The 19,060-nt window shown below is 36.8% G+C and overlaps 1 protein-coding gene across 2 annotated transcripts in view; it reads left to right on the top strand.

Moving 5' to 3' along the window:
- Positions 1 to 19,060, top strand: part of Atad2b (ATPase family AAA domain containing 2B) — a 131,609-nt gene that overhangs the window by 36,877 nt on the left and 75,672 nt on the right. For both annotated transcript variants that reach the window (XM_040730745.1, XM_040730744.1), the window contains exons 8-14: positions 50 to 125; positions 2,281 to 2,379; positions 5,780 to 5,891; positions 8,181 to 8,296; positions 8,773 to 8,947; positions 11,926 to 12,014; positions 18,401 to 18,560. In XM_040730745.1, coding sequence (XP_040586679.1) covers positions 50 to 125; positions 2,281 to 2,379; positions 5,780 to 5,891; positions 8,181 to 8,296; positions 8,773 to 8,947; positions 11,926 to 12,014; positions 18,401 to 18,560 — 827 coding nt within the window. The remainder of the gene's footprint in view (positions 1 to 49; positions 126 to 2,280; positions 2,380 to 5,779; positions 5,892 to 8,180; positions 8,297 to 8,772; positions 8,948 to 11,925; positions 12,015 to 18,400; positions 18,561 to 19,060) is intronic.

Genomic DNA, 19,060 nt, shown 5'->3' with positions numbered 1-19,060 from the left:
GGGATTATTAGTTTGCTATTAGTTATTTCTAACTGTCTTTTTCTTTTAGTACCAGCTCATCAAAAAAAGAGGGAAAACACATTGTTTGATATTCATAGGTCCCCAGCAAGAAGAAGCCATATCAGGTAAGTTGTGTTTGATTTGAAAGAAGAGAATGTTTGCCTCTGTAAAAAGGATACTTAATTGTATCCCTCCCTTCTTCCTTCGTTCCTGTCTTCTGTCCTTTCTGTCATTAGTGACAAACACTTATCATCCTACACGTGACTTGCTTTTGGTTCATAGTTTATTTTTTTATTTTATGGCTTTTTTTTTGACACAGGGTTTCTCTATATTGTTTTGGAGGCTGTCCTGGAACTCGCTCTGTAGACCAGGCTGGCCTCGAACTCACAGGCCTGCCTCTGCTTCCTGAGTGTTGGTATTAAAGGCGTGTGCCACCAATGCTCAGGCCATAGTTTATTTTTAATTTAATTTTTTCATTAATTTTAACTTTCATATCCTAAAACAACACAGCCTCTGATCTCATAAGAGTTGAATGGAGAACTCTCTGCCCATGATGTCATTTTTTGAGACTTTGACTTTTTTTCCCCTTGAGAAAACTAGTTTTGTTGCCCAGGCTTGCCTGAAGTGTCATGTGATTCTCCTGCCTCAGCTCACTGGTGACTGGGAATACAGATATTCATGCCAGTCATACTTGGGATACTAGTAGCATCAAAATAAAAAAAAAATAAAACAAAACTAGTAGTTACAGAGTCTTTGAAATTGAGAAATGTATCATTTCATTTTTATTTATTAAATATTAGAGACAGTTCCTTTCTGTATCACTCTGGCTTTGAGTTTGTGGTGATCATCTTGCTTCTTCTTCCATAATTCCTTTATATAGATAGTATATAGATAGTCTTTTTGTGTTTAATTTTTTAAAAAAAAACATATTCTGGATAGTAATCCCCTAGTTGATAAATCACTGGCAAGGATTTTCTTTCTCTAGGCTGTCTCTTCCCTCTGGTAATTGTGTCCTTTGTGATGTAGAAGTTTGCTTGTTTGCTTGGTGCCTGCTTGCTTATTTACTCATTTGTTTATTATCTGTCTGTCTATCCATCTATCTATCTATCTATCTATCTATCTATCTATCTATCTGATTGTTTATTTGAAACAAGGTCTCATAATAGAGCTCAGTTCATCCCCTATGTGTGGAGATAACTAGGCATGCACCATTATACCCATTCAGAAGGTTTTAAGTTTGATTTAGTTTCATTGTTTGTGTCTGTGTCAGGACATGTTGAAAGAATGCAATGTGGTAAACTTTTTTTCTTTTGGTTTTTGAGACAAGTTCTCTCTCTATAGGCATGACTATCCTGTAGACCAGGCATACCTCTGCATCCCAAATGCTGGGATTAAAAGTGCTTGCCAAAATGCCTGATCAGTTTTATAATAATTTAACACTATTATTTTTCTTTGGAATGATTTTAATCTAATATGTTGTCTAGTCATTCCTTAATATGCTTGTGATTATAATTATTTCTTTTGTTTAGTAATTTTACATATTCATTATTTTATTATTTTATGTATGGCTATTTTACCTGCATGTTTGTCTGTGCACCACTTAATGCTTGATGCCTCTTGGGGCCAGATGAGGGCATTGGATCCCCTAGAACTGGAGTTATAGACAGTTGTGAGCCACCATGTGATTGCTGGAACTGAACCTGGATCATCTAGCCACTACTCTTAACTGCTGAGCCATCTCCCCAGCCCCGTTTATTTATTTTGAGATAGGATCTTATTATGTTGCCTAGGCTGGTGTCGGGCTCAAGAGATCCTCTTACCTCATGCTTTTCCCCAAATACCTAGGACTACAGATGTATAACATCATGCCTGGCTAAGTATTTTTCTTTAAAAATATTTTATGTATTTGGTGGTAAGACTTCTGACAGGGCAGAAGAGTTTTTAGTAAGAAGTAAAAACCTTTATTTTCCTGTAAACAAGTATATTTGCTCCTTAAAATGATTGAATGTTTCTGATAATTTGGGAAAGGAAGAATAAAGAAGGCAAATGCCCTGTTCTTTGATATTGATACTTGTAACAATGGCAGATTTCTCTAAATTTCAGTTTGAAGTTTGTTGCTTCATGACCTTTCTAAACTTCCATATTTGAAAAACTACAGGTGTCTTGTTCTCTTTTCTTCATTCCTCTCCATGGAACTTACCCTTCATCAAAGCAAGCAAGCAAGTACACTAGAAAGTTAGGGGTACTATAGTGGATTTAATATTTTTCCTTTTCCAACAGGAGGAAAAAGCATGCCATTCATAGTAGTGATACAACTTCTTCTGATGAAGAACGTTTTGAAAGAAGGAAATCAAAAAGTATGGCAAGAGCAAGAAATAGGTCAGTAAATTCTTTAGTGTTGTTTCTATGATAAAAAGGGAAAAACAGTTTTTTCTTCTTTTTAAGAATAGGTTTCGTTGGGTATGGTAGTGCATGCTTTTAATCCCAACACTCAGTTGACAGAGGCAGATGAATCTCTATGAGTTTGAGGTCAGCCTGGTCTACAGAGCAAGTTCTAGGACATCTATCTAGTACACTTACACAAAGAAACACTGTCTCGAAAAACAAAATAAATAAAAAGTTTTTTATTATAAAGGCATTTTGTTATTGCTAGTATTTTAAATATTGTACAGTTGTATGTGTACATTCAGTTATTTTCTGAGTCAGTTCTCTCCTTCTGACGTGTGTACTTCTGGGATTGAACTCAAGTCATCAGACTCAGTGATAAATGCTTTTACCTTATGAGCCATCTTGCTAGCCCTTATTTATTGGCTTTTATGTTATATGTGTGCTTACTTGCATGTGTGTGTGTACCATGTGCATACTTGGTGTCCATGGAAGACAAAAAAGGGCATTAGATTCCTGCAACTGGAGTTATAGATGGTTGTGAGCTGCCATGTGGATATTGGGAACTGAATCTGGGTCCTTCTGCAAGAGCAGCCAGTGTTTTTAACTGCTGAGTCATTTCTTCAACCTCAGTATTTTAAATATTTTTTGACTTAAGGTAGTGCTGCTTTGTAATTCTTACAGGGGGAATCTAGTCTTGGTAGATCCCTTAAATTACTTAGTCTGTAATTACTAAAGTCAAACAATATTGAATAGGAAAAGGAGGGAGAGACAAGGACATCAGGCTAGCCTGTGTGGTAGTGCCATCTTTCCCTCTGCATTTCCTTCCAGCTCACATTCATTTCATGAGGCTGATTTCACACTTATAATTAGTATAATGTTCAGAGAAGGGTGCTTTTTAAAACAGATTTCTTTGTGTAACTCTGGTTGTCCTGGAACTCACTCTGTAGACCAGGCTGGCCTTGAACTTTGCCTCCTGGGTGCTGGGATTAAAGGAGTGTGTCACTACCACCTGACTAAATTTTCTATTTTACATTTATAATAATAGAGGTAATTTGCTTAGTAATTTGACATTTAGCAAGTACTTCTATGAAATCATATAGCTAATTGTAGAAATATCTCATTTTTAGTTAACCATTTTTAGATTTGTGTTAATATAAATTATGTACTAAAACAGATCTTACAGATGATGGTAAAAATATGTAAGAACAGAATTTATTTATTTGAGACAGGGCCTCCCTGTGCTGATCAGGCTGGACTCAGAGCTCAAGGGATTCTCCTATCTTCGCTTCTTGAGTCACTCAACCTAGACATATGTGCCACTGTACTTATTGAAAGTCTAAATTTAAGTACAAGTGTTTAAAGCCTATTCAATCTGATCTTCTATTCTGAGAGGGATTAGGTGGAGGGAGAGGAGGGGAAGAGAGAGAGAGAAAAAGAGAGAGATAACCTATATATGTTATTTAAGGGTAAATTAGGATTCATAAATGTCAGTGAAGTTGGAGTTATCATAGAAACTCCACTTTTGAGGCTAATGCCATATTGTGATATTTTTTAACCCGTACTAAGCCATTTTCTTGCACTATAATGAAACACTGGAGACTAGTAATTTGTGAAGAAAAGGGTTTTATTTAGTGTGTAGTTTTGGAGAGTGAGTTATACAATATGGTGCTGGCTCTGGCAATAGGCCCCTTGGCTGTGTCACATCATAGCAGATGTCATTACAGCAGGAGCACATGGAAGAGAGAGTATTAGATGGGAAGTAGGGAATGGGGGACTGAGCCTGGGTAGTGAGCAGGGTTTCATGTGAGGCATTATTCTCTTCGGTAGTCTGTCCCCAGGGCCCTCTGGCCAGGCTTCACCTCTCAAAGGTCCTCTGTGCATACCAATACACCGAAGACCAAGCTCCCAGCTTTCCTATTGGTAGAGGTTAAACTCTGTGTGACAAGGCAGATTAATGCTTGTGATTTTGCTGTATCTGTTGAATAACATGGTTTTGGTCATTTGAGAAGCATTTAGGAATGGTAGTTTAAAATATGAAGCTTTTCGATACTGTTTACTTTTTTTTTGGTTTTTTTGAGACAGTGTTTCTCTGTATTGTTTTGGAGGCTGTCCTGGAACTTGTTCTGTAGACCAGGCTGGCCTCAAACTCACAGAGATCTGCCCTGACCCTCAGGACATTCAATGTGGGGACTGGAGGGCACCTAGGAGAAAGATGGGGGACAGGAGATACGAAGTAGGACACCAAGACAGGATTCTGATCAAGGCAACGTCTTCACTCATCACAAAGGGATTTATATAGGAGAAGTGAGGAGGGGAAGGGATGAGGGTGTACTTGCAGCTGCAGGGCAAGAGGTCAGTGGGAGAGGTGGTCTGCTGTGTTGCCTGGCAACCTAATCTATAGGGCAAGAGGTCAGGAGTAGGACCTCCTATGTTGTTTGGTAACCTGACAGCAGGGTCTGATCCTATCTATTACAATTTACTATTGCTCAGGCCTATCTCCTGAGGACTTTGTGGTTTTCCAATTAAGCTAATCTTTAACTGACAGATAAACCGCAGGTCTGTTTCTTAGAATTTGTTTTATGTCAGAAGAGGCAGCAAGGTGGTCTTAGTGTCATGTCTTCTCTATGAGTACGTGATGCAGCCTAGCTGACTGATGGCCTGGAGCCCCTCACAGAGATCCACCTGCCTCTGCCTCCCGAGTGCTGGGATTAAAGGTGTGCGCCACCAATGCCCGGCTTACTTATTTTGACATTAAAATGCAAATGATAAAAAATCAAACATTTATTTATTTATTTTCTATGCATCATTATGCACATGTGTGAAGGACAGAGGGCAACTTGTGGAAGTTGATTTTTGTCTTTCAACTTGTGGGTCCCAGAGATCCAATTCAGGTCATCAGGTTGGCTGCAAGAGCCTTTACCTACTAAGCCATCTCACTAGCCCCTAATGTGAAGGTTGTTGAGTGAAGCCTTTTCCTCCACAGCCGCTTTGGTGTCGTCTCCCGTCGTCCTCCCCACCCACCAGCCGCTTGGGCTCAGCCACAGTTGCAGTCCCCAAATAACACACAGGATGCTATATTACTTATGAAGCTCTTGGCCGTTTGCTTGGTTTCTTACTGGCTATCTCTGACATAAGTATTTACCCCATAATTGTTAATCTAAGTATTCATCTTACTGGAGAAAGGATCCGGACCTTTTTTTACTCCTCTAGAGGCTTCGTCGTGACTCCCTGTGTTTCTCTTTCCCAGAATCCTTCTCGACTCCTAGTCCCACCTATCTTGCTTCCCTATTGGCCAACAGTGCTTTATTCAACAACCAATAAGAGACAGATTTCAGAATGACATCTCCCATCAGAAGGTTTTAATGCTTTTATCATGTTTTGTATATTTCAGATGTTTGCCTGTGAACTTCAGAGCAGAAGATTTAGCTAGTGGCATTCTCCGAGAACGGGTGAAAGTGGGTGCGAGTTTGGCTGATGTTGATCCGATGAACATTGATAAATCGGTAAGTTTGTAAATGCTTCCAGAATTAGTTTTTCTGTTTTTAAGGTTTTCCTTATTTTTAAAACCCAGATATGACCAATATTAACAGTTTCCTGAGTGTGTTTTGGGTCCTCAAAACCGTGGTCACATGTGCCACTTGGTAAAGTTTTTCCTTTCACTGTTACTAGAATCTACAGCAGATAGGAAATGAAGCTGAGAAATTCTGTATACCACAAAAACCAGTGGGCTGATGAAGGCATTACCTCATTTTATAAGAAGACTTGGATTTTATGTACCTTACTTTGTGATGTTACTAATGAGTTTTAAGGGAAGCAAGGCTAGTATTACAGGGACTGCTTAGGTATTATTTGGAAACTAATCCTGAGCAACAGTTAGTAGGATTGCAGCCAGGCAGTGGTGGTGTACGCTGGGAGGCAGAGGCAGGTGGATCTCTGTGAGTTCGAGACTAGCCTGATCTACATGAGCTAGTTCTAGGACAGCCTCCAAAGCCACAGAGAAACCTAGTCTCAAACCATCCCCCCGCCACCTCCCACCCCCTTCACCCCCACAAAAAAAGAAAGAAGGATTGTAGAGAAATAAGTGCATTTGATAGAATTAAGGCATTCAAATATGGTGGGATTTAGTGGTTTAATTGCTTTTGGAGAATGACAGAAACAAGCTGAGTGTTAAATAGGTAGATAATGGGTAGTCTTGATAGGTATTGGGTGGTTCCATTATCTGAAGTAGAGTATACAAGAGGAGGAGTAAGATGGGAAGGGGTTTAATTGACTGTAGACATGTTACAGGTATCTGTGGCATACTATAAATAGAAGTTACTTGTAAGCAGTTGATTGGTTTTGGTATGAGATAGAAATATTTGGGATAGAAATTCAGGTATCTGTTATCAGTGCAAACATTGTAGAAATCACTGGTTATACCCCAAGTAGGGGATGTGGTACGAGAAGAACCAAGTTTATGAAGTTGGGGTCCACTGATCATAATGTAATTTGAAATATTCCCTCATAATCAAAATTTACTGAATTTTTCTGGGTCTCTTGCATCTTCATACAATGTAATTTGATTGATTCTTATATGTGATTTAAAAGAAGTTATCAAATATACTATTGACGATGAAAATTTAGTTATCTCCAATCTGAACAGAATAAAATATTTTTTTCAGTAACTAAGACTAAAGGAAATTTTAGATTATATATATTTTGAATTCCTAGGAAATAGTACATTTCTTGAGGACTTTATCATCTTTTTAGATTTGATTTACTTTACTCTTATAAGTCTATTAACTTTAGATGTCTCTGCCAGACAATTCTATTTTGATACCATATATAAGAAAAGAAAATTTAGCTTCTTTTAAAATGTTTCTGGTTTTGACCTGCTTCAATTTTTATAGTTTACTTTTCCTGTCATAATAAATAGTTTATAAGACGGTTCCAGGTTCCATGGAAGAATGAGAAGCAGGGAAATGGCGCCACCACAGTCTAGTAGGCAATCAATGTTAACATTCTATAAAATTTTCTTTAGGCAGCTTTTCTATAGACTTTCTTTACAGACTCCCTTAATCAGTGTAACTTATGTGTGAGAGGAACAGTTTCTGTCATTTCTGCTGTATCAGAGATATATCAGTGCTTTCCTATTTTTTCATTATTGTTCCCTGTGGGGGGAAAATCAATTTCTTCTTAGTAGAAGAAGTATATACTAAAGAGTTAATTTTTGTTTATGTTGTGTTTTGGAGAGCTATGGTAGTAGCAAGGGTTTTCTTGCTTTATCTATGAACTCAGTTTTATCTGGGTGGGAAGGGGGGACAGTATTACATCAGCTGAGGATGTATAAGGTATGTGAGACAGATAATTAAAGGATCTGAAGTGTTAGTGTATAGATGTGACACCTTCTATAGATTCTTCTTTATGTTTTCTGTTGGGCATTGACCTTATTCCTGGGTTACTTGATTACTGAAAGATAGCTTTATTTGCTTCAGTTGAGGTTTATCCTTGACTTTATTCTTCTACACTTATTTGTGTATGTGTTCATAAATTTCCAAAGGAATGTACTTCTGAATCATAGAACTCACAATTAAAAGCATTTATAGAACCTAGGTCAGGTGTGGTGGTGCACGCCTTTGATTCCAGCACTTGAGAGGACGAGGCAGGTGGATCTCTGAGTTCAAGGCTAGCCTGGTCTATACAGAGAGTTCCAAACCAGACAAGGTTACATAGTAAGACTTTGATTCAAAAACAAATAAAATTTTAGAACCTATGAAATCACTTTGTATTAAATTCTCCCCTCTTTTTCCAAGGTGCGGTTTGATAGCATAGGTGGATTGAGTCATCATATACATGCTCTGAAGGAGATGGTAGTTTTTCCACTTTTATATCCAGAAATTTTTGAAAAATTTAAAATTCAGCCTCCAAGGTATGTCGTTGTATCTTAGACGTTTATTATTCTAGTTATTTTAGTTGAATATCAATTAATTAGGTTTTGATTGCAAACATCTCATATATTTATTTGACGTGTTTTAACAATGATGATTAGTCATTATTTAGAGTGCAAAAGCTTGTTTTCCAACTTGTACCTGATTAGGAGTCATTCAGGCACAAGTTGAAATTCAGAAGAGATATGAAATTCCAGGCCTTTTAGAATTGTTCTATACTTTTAACCCTTTCCTGATTGTAAGAGTTTGGTCTTTTGAGGACTCAGCAAAGTGAAAGTTTTTGGATACACTAGAAAAGCCTTATCAAATTGCTGCATAGCAATCTAACATTTGGGAGAGGAAAATCCTAAATTGATATCATTGAAAATAACAGTAATTTTCTTTGATAATCTGTATATGAATTTCTTTTATTATAAAATCATCTCTAAATACATTTTTTGATTCTTTATTCTTCTAGGGGCTGTTTATTTTATGGCCCTCCTGGCACAGGTAAGACCTTGGTTGCCAGAGCACTGGCTAATGAATGCAGTCAAGGAGACAAAAAGGTGGCTTTTTTTATGCGTAAAGGAGCTGATTGCTTGAGCAAGTGGGTTGGTGAGTCGGAAAGGCAACTTAGGCTTCTTTTTGATCAGGTAAGAAAAATCGGTTAATTCAAGGGTGTCTTTTTTCTTCTTTTAAAAGAATATTTACTATATTTTGTCTGTAAATACAGTTATGAAGAGACATATGTTCTAATTAGTATGTGAAATTTGGGATTAGTAATTTAAATTGTAAACTTTAAAAGCGTAGTTAGTTTCTGTTATTTGGGAAATAGGTTCTAGCAGTACCTATTTGCTGGTACATCCAAAATCTACAGTATATAAAATAATAAAGGATTTGAATGTAGCTTATGTACATCTTCCTGTGTGCTTAACAGCATCCCTACATCTCATACAACATATGTACTGCATAATTAGGTTTGGCAGACCTGTCCAACCTATTGACATTGCAAGAACATGTTTGTTTTTTTTTTTTTTTTTTTTGCAAAGTTCACACTTCAGAACCATACAGTTGAGTTAAAAAATTATGCACATACACAAAAATCTCATTTTACAGTCTTGTGTGCTGTATCCATAGATAGTATGGCACATGGGCCACAGGGTGGATACACCTGTTACTGTAGGGACAATGACAAGGAAAAATGTCTTTGTATGTGTTTGCTACAGATATAGATTTTTAAAAAAGTTTTATCTGCAATTGGTTGAAACATTCATGAGTTTTGCAGACCTCCTGCATTTTGGAAGCTGCTTATATATTTAACCCCAATTATCTAGTAGATTTGAATATTTATGATGATCCATAAAACACCTATTGTGGTGACTATTGTGAGTACATGTTAGGTACCACTGGAAACCTGGGATATAAAGTAATCTTAGATTACAGTCTTACTGAGGAAATGGTACCAACAGAAAATGTTAAATATTTGTGGGAAGCATCTCATAAAACAGTATGTTATTTATGGTTGTAGTTATATATTGGATACTTTTCTATCATTGTATACCTGGGGCAATTAGCTTATGAAGAGACGAGCTTATCTGGGCTTATATTTGGTGGTTGTAGTCTGTGATTGGTCCCTTTGGTTTTGACATTTGGTAAGATTGCACATGATGGCAGAATACATGGTAAAACAAAACTGTTTATGCTTTAGCTCATTAGACAGGGAGGAAAAAGTGAAATATTTGTAGGCCAGGGTCCCATGGTCTCCTTTAGGATGTGTGCTCAGTGACCTAAGGAATCCCCCATTATGCCCTACCTCCTGAATATTTCACTATCTTATCATTTAAGTGCCACCTTAAAGGCTCAGAAATGTTAGAGGCATACCAGATTATAAATACATGGCTGAAAGAATTTGGAATTAAATGAATGCTTTGAAAAGGCAGAATGAAAGAAAACGAGTAGGTTAAATGAAGAGTGACTTTTTAAATTTTATTTTCTAAAATAGAACATGGTAGAATGCAATTGTAATCCCAGATATTTATTATTAGTTATTATTACTGTGTGTATAAGGCCCTGCGTTCAGTCCCCTAGAATCACAGGAAATAAATAAACATGATAGTAAAAGGAAATCTCTCTCCTGATCCTGAGGTGAGAGGATTAGGTGAGCCTAGATAATAAAACCCAAGCATGGTGGCATTTGCCTATAATCCTAGCCCTGGGAGTGTGAGCTAGGAGGGCTGGGCTGATGTTCAGTCTCAGACTGGTCTGAGCTAGAGAGTTACACCCTGTCTCAACAAACAACCCAAACAATCAGAACACAAATTTCCTATACCTTAAAAAAAAAAATTAGTACTAATACTGGTGTCCACATAACTGTTGGACTTAGTGAAGGAAATGTGTCATAGTTGGCGATTCATTTTATATTTGATTATGCCTCTATAAATATATGTGAAGAAAAAGAACAGTCAAGAATTTATTAGCCATGCATTTCTATGGTGAAAGCCAGGTCTGTTGGCTGATACCTCTAATCCCAGCAGTTGAGACAGGGGCCAGCCTGGTCTTATGGTGAAATCCATATCCTCCTGGACTACAGAATGAAAAAAAGTGATTTGCAATTGGTGAAACAATTCAAATATCATTTAAAAGTTAGTAATATAGAGCAGAGTGTAGTGGCTTTAATCCCAGCACTCAGGAGGCAAAGACAGTTGAATCTCTGTGAGTTCAGGCCAGCCTGGTATACGTAGCAAGTTTCTGGTCATTTAGGGTTAAATAATGAGAACTTGTCTAAGAAGGAAAAAAAATAGTATTAAAACTCTGTGTTTTAGATAACAGAAAGAAATGAGTAAGATCTAAACTTGATTGTGTTCAATGTTTAATGCTAAGTCACACATATGCCATCTGAATAATTTAAGGAAAAATAGTGACTGAAAACAGTGTAAAATAACAGCAACAGAGATTGAAGAATTCACAGGAATGCTTGCATGTTATATAGTACATTAAAAGTTAAACCTTTTGGTTATTACACTTTTTAGTCTTATCATGGTAGATACGGGAGTATATGTTGGTCTCAGTTAAGATTGTGGCCCTAAATTATAAAGATTATTTATATTTACTTTATTGTTTCTTCATAATTTTCTTGTGTGAATAGTGCTTGATGAAATGTTTGCTTTTGCTGATAATTATGACTTTTAAAAATAGCAAATATTATGTTTTTATATGGAAGCTAATTTAGATTTATAATTCTGTTAAAAAGACAAGTGTTCATAACTGGGTAGTATGCAGATTGTGGTTGAGTACATTCTTAGCATCTGTGAAGTCCCGAGTTCAATTTTCATAGTAAAGAAAAGATAAAACACTAGTTTTGGACTGTGGGACACTTGTAGCTGACTCTGCTGCTGTTTCCTTTTTACTGTGCTGTTTTTTGTTTTGTTTTTATTTTGATTCTACCAATTGAACCCAGGTCCTTGTACATGTTAAGAAAATGGTGTACCACTCAGCTACATTCCCCAGCTCTGCTGTGTACATTTAAATACTTGTTGCATGTTGTACTATTTGCTTATATGTTCATTTTTCAGGAAATATAAAGTTAAATTAAAAGTGAAAAGTTAATTTATTTTAATTTTTTCCTTGCTAGGCATATTTGATGAGGCCTTCTATAATATTTTTTGATGAAATAGATGGATTAGCTCCAGTTCGTTCTAGTAGACAAGATCAGATTCACAGGTAATTTCCCTGAACTTACTGTATTGATTTCTTTTCACTCATTTATGTAGTATTTGGTTTTAGCCCTTGGTTAAAAACTTTAAAGCTTACAGGAATTTTTAAATGCGGTCTGTTTTATGGAGGTTCTTTCATTCAACACAGGATTAATTGACAATCTGATAATGATTTGGTTGTTTTCAGTTTGGGATACCATGATTGTCCTACTGTATGTGTGTGTGAGGGGGTGGGGGGGTCCTAGGGATGGAATTCAGGTTGTTAGTCTTTGCGTCAAATGCCTTTCTTTACCTGTGGAGCCATCTCTCCAGCCCCACTGTCCTATGTTCTTTTCCTGTAATACATGAGATTTTTAATGACTCCTTATCCTCTCCCTTCCCCCAGAGCTGAGATTACGAATTCACATCACCATGCCTAGCTTTTTTGTGGGTGCTTGCATAGCAAGCACTTTATTCATCTCTCTCTTGTTATTTTATTTTGATACATTGATTATTTAGAAAAGTATCTAATTCACAAATACAGTCATTTACCAAAGTGTTTTTTTTTTTTTTTTTTTTTTTTGAGACAGGGTTTCTCTGTATTGTTTTGGAGCTTATCCTGCAACTGTCTCTGTAGACCAGGCTGGCTTCGAACTCACAGAGAGCCACCTGCCTCTCTGCCCTCCCAGCTCCTGAAGGTGTTTTTTCAGTCAAGTTCCTGCCACAATCTGTCCAAGACTTGTAGTCAGCTTAAATACCCTGTTCTAATTTATCACTTCAGTCCCAGCTTCCACATAGTTATCTCAAACCATGTCATCCATCTCTGTCTAGTGCCTTTTGCTCTTGTGGCTTTTGGAGACACAAGAATTTTGACCCTCTATCCATGTGCCACATCTAGATCTACTGATCGCCATAAAAGAAGTGGTAGAGAGACTGTACTATGTAGAGCTGAAGCCTACACAATTTACCAAACTGGCACTTGGAGATACATTTTCAAAGAAAGCCGTCTACTACGGATGCCACTTATAAAAGGGCAGAGATACCTGATCAGCTAGATACATTGATGTCAATGTAAGCTCACAAAAATCCAAAGAAAAGTGGTAACATGACAACTGAGCATAGTAGCTGTCAAGCAATAGACCTCAAAGGAAAAGGTACAAGTGAGGTGACTAAGAAAGAATTCTATAGAATAAATATAATGAAACTGAATGAGATTTAGGTGAATACAGACAGCTCAACAACATTTAGGAAGTAATTCATGATATGAGAAATTCAACAAAGAAAAAGAAACCTTGGAAGTGAGGAACTCAAAAATTCAAACAAAAATTAACATTAGAGGAAGAGACAGAATTCTTCAAAATAAATGAAAGGAGGGGATGGGGAGATGGCTCAGTGTCATCTTGGTGTATAATTAATCATGTGTTCTGGAGTTCAGATACCCAAACACAAGGAACAATCTAGGCATTTTGGGACTGCCTGTAATTCTAGCTCTGAGGGATTGGATGCCCATTCTGACTTCCAAATGTTTGGTGTGTACCTGCACACACATGTGTATATACATGTGCACATACATCTTTAAAAAATACAATTAGTGAAACACAGGTTAAAAGAAAAAATCCAAACAAAAATGGATATATAACATATCAGAATCTAAGAGCTGTAGTAAAAGCAGTACTTATGAAAGCAATTTATTGCGATAAACCTAAAATAAAAATTAGATTTTAAATAAATAATTTAATCATGCATCTAGTATATATAGAAAAACAAGAATAAACCAAGCATAAAATTAGTAAAAGAAAGAAATAATAACCAGAACAGAAATAAATGGAAATGTGTAAACATAAAAATAAAGAGATCTGTGATGGCAAAGATTTTTTAGTGGTAATATTGACAAACCTCTAAGATTAATCAGAAAAAGTAAGTAAAAGCCCCAAATAAACATTTAAAGACAAGTATTAAATATAACCGTGGGGATTATTATGGACAACTGTATTCTTACAGGAAAGCATAAAACAAAAGAACAGTTTTGGACATCTGACCTACACTGAGGCCATATGAAATTTATATTGACCAATAGTAGGTAATAAAATTGAACCTGGCATGGTAATGCATGTGTATAATCTTAGCACTCAGGTGGCACCCACATATACAAACTCATAGATACACATATAAATAAAAATTAAAAATTTGAGAGATTGAGCAGTACAAAATGGAAATGGGAAAAAATGAAAGATATCCTCATTGATTAATATTAATAAATTGTCTTATACTATCCAAAGCAAGTTACGCTTCAGTGCAATTCCCCTCAAAATACCATTGACAGTCTTCAACTTAGCCCTAAAATAGATATGGAAGCGCAAAACACTCTTAGTAGTCAGAAAAATGCTGTGGACATAGAAAACACCCAATTTCAAGATATACTACAGAAATATAGTAACCCAAACAGGATGCTATTGGCTAGAAAAAGACACATAGACTAATGGAATAGAAAGAGATGTCAGAAATAAACCACTACATCTATAGTCATCTGATTTCCAACAGAAGTGTTAAAATCAAATATTTGAGAAAGGCCATTTCAATAATCAAACATTTCCTCAATTGAAACTTTACCTCTGCTTCCCAACTCAAAATGGATTACAAATCTTAAGATGGAAATTGGAAACCTCTAGAACACAACAGTACCATCAGTTGAGGACCAAACATCTAAACATGAACCTATGTGGGTGATTTCAAATTCAAATCAGACCAATGGTTAAATATAAATTTATAGTTAAAGATACCACTTCACTTTATTTCTGGGTAAAATGCCCATATCATAAAATTTCAGTCAACCAAATAGAAAACAAATCACAGATACTTCCTAAAAAAAAAAATCACATTTTAATTTTGTTTATATTTTTTTTAATAATAGCTAGAGTAGTGTGTTTGGGAGGGAAAATTATTTTTTGACATGGTTTGAGTATTCAGAAGTGTTTTAGTAGTGAAAAGAATAAGAGTGCCAACAGTTGGCAAACTAAGAAAAACACTGTTGTTAGAAATAAGGGAACACAGATACCATACATTTTCAGACATGGAAACAAACAGATAGCCCCACAGTTTCTCTACTAAAATAAACTACTGTAGCCGTCCCCAATTTGGGGAATTCAAATCTAGGGCCTTTTGTTTTGTAGGCAAGCCGCCTCCTCCTCCTCCTCCTCCTCCTCCTCCTCCTCCTCCTCCTCCTCCACTTCTTCCGCCTCCTCCTCCTCCCCCCCTTTCTTCTTCTTTCTTCCAGGGTCTTTTTATATGGCTTTTGCTGTCCTGGAACCATGTAGATCAGGTTGGCCTCAAAATCACAGAGCTCAACCTTCATGGAAGTTATACATCAGCCTCCCAAGTGATAGGATTAAAGGCATATACCACCACACCTAGCTGGAGGCAAACTTGTACCCTACCACTGTAAATTTAAGTTATTTTTCTGTGAAACAAGACTATTTTTTGTTGCCCAGACTGACTTGAAACTTCTGGACTCAGACATTTCCCCAACGCCTGAGTATCCATGACTAAATGCATGCACTACCGCATTCTGTTTCTCTGTTTATACCCCCCCCACACCACTACCATGCATACACAGATCAGAGGCAATCTTTGGGAATGAGTTCTTTCCTTCTAATATGGGTTTCAAGGACTGACAAGCACTCTTACCTGCTGAGCATTTTGCCAGCCATCTATTATTTCAGATAACTGTAGCCCAGGCTGGCCTGGAACTTGTATTCCTTTGTATCCATCTCCCGATGACTTTTGGGAGTATAGGCATGTACCACCACATCTGGCTTTCTTTACTTGTCTCTATAAGATTTATTTACTTTTATGTGTATGAGTACTTGCTTGCATGTATGTATATGTACCATCGATGTGCTCAGTGCTTGCAGAGACCAGAAGAAAGTGTTGAATCTCCTGGAAATGTGGCAACAATTGATATTAAGCTGCCTTGTGGATACTGGGCATTGAACCCAGAGCTTTTGCAAGAGCAATTAAGTGCCCTTAACTGCTGTGCCATCTCTCTGTGTAGTTCACCCACTTAAATTATATAAATCATTGGCTTTACAGAGTTCCATTGCCACCACAGTTTTATAATATAATCCCAGAACTTGTGTTCTTTGGGCATTGCTTTCAGCCTTTTTGTTAGGCACCCAGCACTAGGAAATCACTCTGTACTTCTTGTTTCTGTAAGTTTGCCTAGTCTAGATATTTTGTAAGTGTGATTCTGCGATATTTGGTCCTCCTGCCTATATTTTTCAGTTAGCAGTATTTTCAAGCCTTATTCATGTTATCAGTTTATCATTTTCTTGGAGGAATGTCACTGGGGACAGAGTTTTTAAATTTGTAGATCTGTATTGCCTGCAAAACTCTGTGTAAACATGGTGTCCTCAAACCGGTGACCCCCTTGCCTTAGCCTCCTGAGTGCGGCCTCCTGGTAGCAGCCTGATCTGTTGCATTTGTTGACACAGTTCAGTCTGGATGTATCATACTTTACTTATCCACTTGTTTGTGGTATTCACATGCTCTGACTCTCACGATGTTTTGAATAATATTGATCTGTATATCCACCCACAAATTTTTCTTTGTGGATGTTTCTGGGTCATATAGTAACTCCTAAATAGTAGAAAATCTGCTATATTTGTTTCCAAAAGTACACCATTTTATATCAGTATCCAACAGTGTGTGAACGTTATGATTTCCCCAAGACTTCACCAACACCTTTTTATGTAATTATAGTTATAGTGGGTTTAAAGTGGTACCTAATTTGGTTTGATTTGCATATGCTTAGTTTAATGATATGCCCTTTGGATGCCATCTTTGGAGAATTGCCTTTTAAATCCTTTGCCTATATTTAGATTTCACTATTTGCATTGATCATTTATTATAGTTATGTTTTTTTGACTTTATACTTTCTTTAAATATATAATTTTCAAATAGCTTTTTATTCTCTTGTGTTGTCATTTCATGTTCTTTTTTTAAAGCATTTTAAAATGATTTCTTTATTCTTATTTTATGTGCATTGGTATTTTGCCTGTATATATGTCTCTGTAAGGGTGTCAGATCTCCTGGAACTGGAATTACAGAAGTTGTTAACTGCCATGTGGGTGCTGAGAACTACTGAGCTATCACTCCAGCCCTCTCATTTGTTTGTTTTTCGAGACAGGGTTTCTCTGTGTAGCTTTTGAGGCTGTCCTGGAACTAGCTCTTGTAGACTAGGTTGGTCTCAAACTCATAAAGATCTGCCTGGTTCTGCCTCCCTTGTGCTGGGATTAAAGGCATGCGCCACCATCACCCAGCTTCATTTCACATTTTTGATTGCATCCTTTGATGCAGGAAAATTTTACTTAACTTCAGATGTCCTATTACATTCGTATATTTTGTGGGTGCATATGTGTGTATGCCATGACCTGCTAGGGAACGTGTGTAACTTTTCATTAGTCAGTTCTCTGTAACAGGAAAAATAAAAAGACCCAGAGAAAGATACTGAGGTTCAAGCTCCAAGCTGATGATCAGAGAAGCAAAGCAGCCAAGCCAGTAGGTCTTACCTCTACCCAGGCTGAAGCAACCCTGCCCTTAGTGAGGCTGCAGACAAAAATGCCCCAGTCTGAATATCTGTTCCTATCTTATATACCTCTCTAGAACTGGCTTAAAGGTGTGGGATCCCAAGTACTGAGATCTCTTTTGTGTGAGCTGTTTTTCTTTTAGACTGATTTCAATCTTGTGTCACCCTTGGTGGCCTTGGACTCACAGAGATTCATCTGCCTCTGTCTCTTGAATCCTGGGATTAAAGGTGTATGCTACCACTGCTCAACTTCTATAGCTAGCTAGTATGTCTGGCTTTGCATTTTGATCCTTCATACAATCATAAATAATCATATCATCACAATTCTCTTATCATGTGAGTCCTGGGGATTAAACTCAGATCATAAGACCTACTGGCAAGTGGCTTTACTCACTGATCCGTATTGCCATTATATTTTGTAATTCTGGACATTGAATCCAGATCTTTGTGTATGTTAAATAAGTGTTCTTTGACTTGCATTTTAATTTTTTTTAATCTTAATTCCTTCCTTTTTGTTCTGAGATAGTCTTGATATGTTGGCCAGTCTGGTCTCCAACTCCTGAACCTTGTCATGGAGTTGTACACCCTGCTCAGATTTTAATTTCAATATTATCTTTTCTTTCTCTGTTTTTTCATCCTCACCATTTTGGTTGCTGTGGTTAGATGTCTATTGCATTTTCTGTCTTGTATTTTCAATATTGATTTCTCTGTGTAATATTAGTATGTGTTTGTGGCACAATTACTGTATTAATATTTAATCCTTAATTATTATTAGCATCAATGTTTACTTCTTTTCTTTCATTAAGTTTTACATGGATTTTTTTCAACAGCTCTATAGTGTCAACCCTCCTTGCTCTTATGGATGGATTAGATAACAGAGGTGAAATTGTTGTTATTGGTGCTACAAACAGACTTGACTCTATAGATCCTGCACTCAGGAGACCTGGTCGTTTTGACAGAGAATTCCTTTTCAACCTGCCTGATCAAAGGGTAAGACTGTTTTGTTGTTGTTGTGTTTTTATTGGTATTCACACAGACATATAAAATATATACATACAAATACATGTATAGTAAGCTTGTAACTCAGTTACAAAGCATATACGTTGAAGGATATATTTTCATTGCTATTTTTTTGCTTATGGGATATCTTCGTTAATACTTTAAAAAATCCTGTGTCACATTCCTTATTAATGCTTGGCTATAATTGTAGCACCTTAGGGGACTGAGGTATGAGAATTCTAAGTTTGAGGCTAGCCTGGGCCATGTAGTATTTTAACAACTGGAACAACAACAGCAAACTACGTGAAAGTTTTGAACAGTTCATTTTTGCTCTTTTAGTACTTACCAGAATGTCAAGAACTTTAGAGAAAGGAAAGTTCCTGATTGGGTTTCTGTAGATGCTTATTTGTTGCCCCTCCTTCCAGTGAAACAATTATCATGTATACTTATTATGTGTCTCTATAACATTGGTCCCAAAAACATTTAAAACA

Source organism: Mesocricetus auratus, unplaced genomic scaffold (genome assembly GCF_017639785.1).
Source record: "Mesocricetus auratus isolate SY011 unplaced genomic scaffold, BCM_Maur_2.0 Super-Scaffold_100024, whole genome shotgun sequence".
NCBI lineage: Eukaryota > Metazoa > Chordata > Mammalia > Rodentia > Cricetidae > Mesocricetus > Mesocricetus auratus.
Note: the sequence above shows the minus strand (reverse complement) of the source record. Positions and strands in the feature narration are given on the sequence as shown.